Raw genomic sequence first — 2,328 nt, 5'->3', positions numbered from 1 at the left:
CTTGAGCAAGGACATGTGTGTTGTCTCAACAGGTGCTTCCTTGCAGGGGTCTCCCCAGTGGTGAAGCCAACCTCCATCGTCCCCAGTATGTGATGTGAGGTGGCAAGAGTGACAACTGACAAAGATTTTCAGTGTGGAACCCTGTAGGAATGCACACGAGGGATGTGGGCTTCTACCCACAACCTGGAGAAAAGGTCTCCCTGTGTCCTCAGTGCTGAGGGACCTTCTGGGAAAGGAAAACTCTCAGACCAGAGAGGAAGCAGGGAAGGGGGAAGAAATCGGCCTCCTGCACAGAACTGGCCATGTGTCAATGTGGACCCATCGGTGCTGTGGACCTGATCCTCATCTGTGTGGTTGTACAGGAGTCACCATGTCAGTCCTGCCCCGTCAATAATAGCCAAGGGCACTGTGGACAGACTCACTATGCAGAGCCAGAGGAGAGCACAGTGTGTCCTCAGGGGATGGGAGGCCACACAGGGGACACCTGGCCTGTCCCGAAGGAAGGGGATGGTGGACAGAGCAGTGGGAAGGCAAGAACTCTGATGAGATCTGCTCACCATGTCACATATGCTGTGTCTGGACCTGGACACCAGGGGGTGGTCGTCACCTGCTTCTGAGGGTCGGCCATGATTAGACCTGGGACCAGTATGTGGACAATGCTTGTGCCCTCTGCTCAGGACTCCAAACTATGACCCCCTTCTCCTGGCATGGCCCCAGAGACCACCTCCCCGTCCAACCCACCTGACATCTCAGGCAGAGGGACTTGACCCAGGGTCAGTGAAGTGTCAGAGAGTTGCTGGTCTGATTTGCATGGATGGGCCGTCCCTCTTTCAGGGGATGAAAAGGGGAAGAAAGGGATTAGAGGAGATCTGCTCAGCTGTGGATCCACAGAAGGCAGGGTCGGTGATGACCTCCACCATGGCCTGGTTCCCTCTTCTCCTCACCCTCCTCATCCACTGCACAGGTGACTAGATGAGGGAACAGAGGAAGTGGTCCAGGGAGGACACGTGGGCCTTGGATTCTCCTCTGGTCTCTACACCCCAGCATCATGATCTCTTTGTCTCTCCCCTTCCAGGTTCCTGGGCCCAGTCTGAGCTGACTCAGCCGCCCTCAGTGTCTGGGGGCCTGGGCCAGACGGTCACCATCTCCTGCGCTGGAAGTGCCAACAACATTGGTATTGTTGGTGTGAACTGGTACCAACAGTTTCCAGGAAAAGCCCCTAAACTCCTCATCTCCGCTTATAGCAATCAACCCTCACGGGTTTCTGGTCGATTTTCTGGCTCCACGTCTGGCAACACAGGCTCCTTGACCATCACTGGGCTCCAGGCCGAGGACGAGGCTGATTATTACTGCACGTCTGCTGACCCTATTCAAAGTGCTGACACAGTGCTCCAGGCCCGTGGGGAAGTGAGACAAAAACCTGCTGTCCCCACACTGATGCGCTTTCCTTGTGCAGCCCCCACCTTCTGCCAACACAGCTGCTTCCCTAAAACTGAGGTCTGAAACCCAAACCAGTGAACTTTCTCTTGAGTATGTGTCCTTGTCCTCTCAATTCAGACACCAAACCCTGTCCCTGTAGGAGCACATTTTCTGTTTTATGCATACTGAGCAGAAATTCCTGGATGCTGGGACCTGTTGCCCTGGGGACAGTATCCTTGAGGATTGTGCCTGCCTGCTGGGGCTGCCATAACATAATACCACCCACTGGGTGAGCAAATCAAAAGATATTTATTTTCTCACAGTTTTGGAGGCTAAATGTCCAAGTTCAAGGTGGGGGCAGGTTTGATGTCCCCTGAGGTCTCTCTCCTTGTCTTGCAAATGGTTACATTCGTCCTGGGTCCTCACGTGGCATTTCCATGTGTGCTCACCCATGCTGTGTCCACCACTTCTATAAAGTCTATAAAGTCACAATGTGGGTTTCCATATAGGAATCTATGGGGACCCAGTTCAGTCCATATCAAAGCACCAGGACAGAACCAGCGACACAGAGCATAGCTGTGTCTGACTGAGGATAGTCAACCGTCCACATGCTCTACATGCGTGGCATTGAGAGAACCCTCACTACATGACCTATGTGGGCTCGGGGCTCAGATCACAGTACAGAAATGACAGGGAGGGTCCCCATGCTCAGAGGGCTGACACCGTCTTGGGCAAGAAAGAGGACACATAAGCCAAATGTACTGTGTCTCACACTGACTTCCCACATGGGGAAAATGTGTCTGCAGTCCCAGGCAATGTCCACACAACATAATGTCTGGATGACAGAGACTGGCCCTTACTGACCCACTGGTAAGAAACCCCAGATTTGAGGATGACTGGATCAAACCA

At 53.4% G+C, this 2,328-nt stretch overlaps 1 gene segment (V, D, J or C); it reads left to right on the top strand.

Moving 5' to 3' along the window:
- Positions 1-828: 828 nt before the first annotated feature.
- LOC113596673 (immunoglobulin lambda variable 1-40-like) lies at positions 829-1,518 on the top strand. The segment is given in 2 exon segments: positions 829-964; positions 1,076-1,518. Coding segments are annotated over 2 exon segments (555 nt in total).
- Positions 1,519-2,328: the final 810 nt, after the last annotated feature.

Source organism: Acinonyx jubatus, chromosome D3 (genome assembly GCF_027475565.1).
Source record: "Acinonyx jubatus isolate Ajub_Pintada_27869175 chromosome D3, VMU_Ajub_asm_v1.0, whole genome shotgun sequence".
Lineage (NCBI taxonomy): Eukaryota > Metazoa > Chordata > Mammalia > Carnivora > Felidae > Acinonyx > Acinonyx jubatus.
The sequence above is the reverse complement of the archived record's forward strand: the minus strand, read 5'-3'. Positions and strand labels throughout refer to the sequence as shown.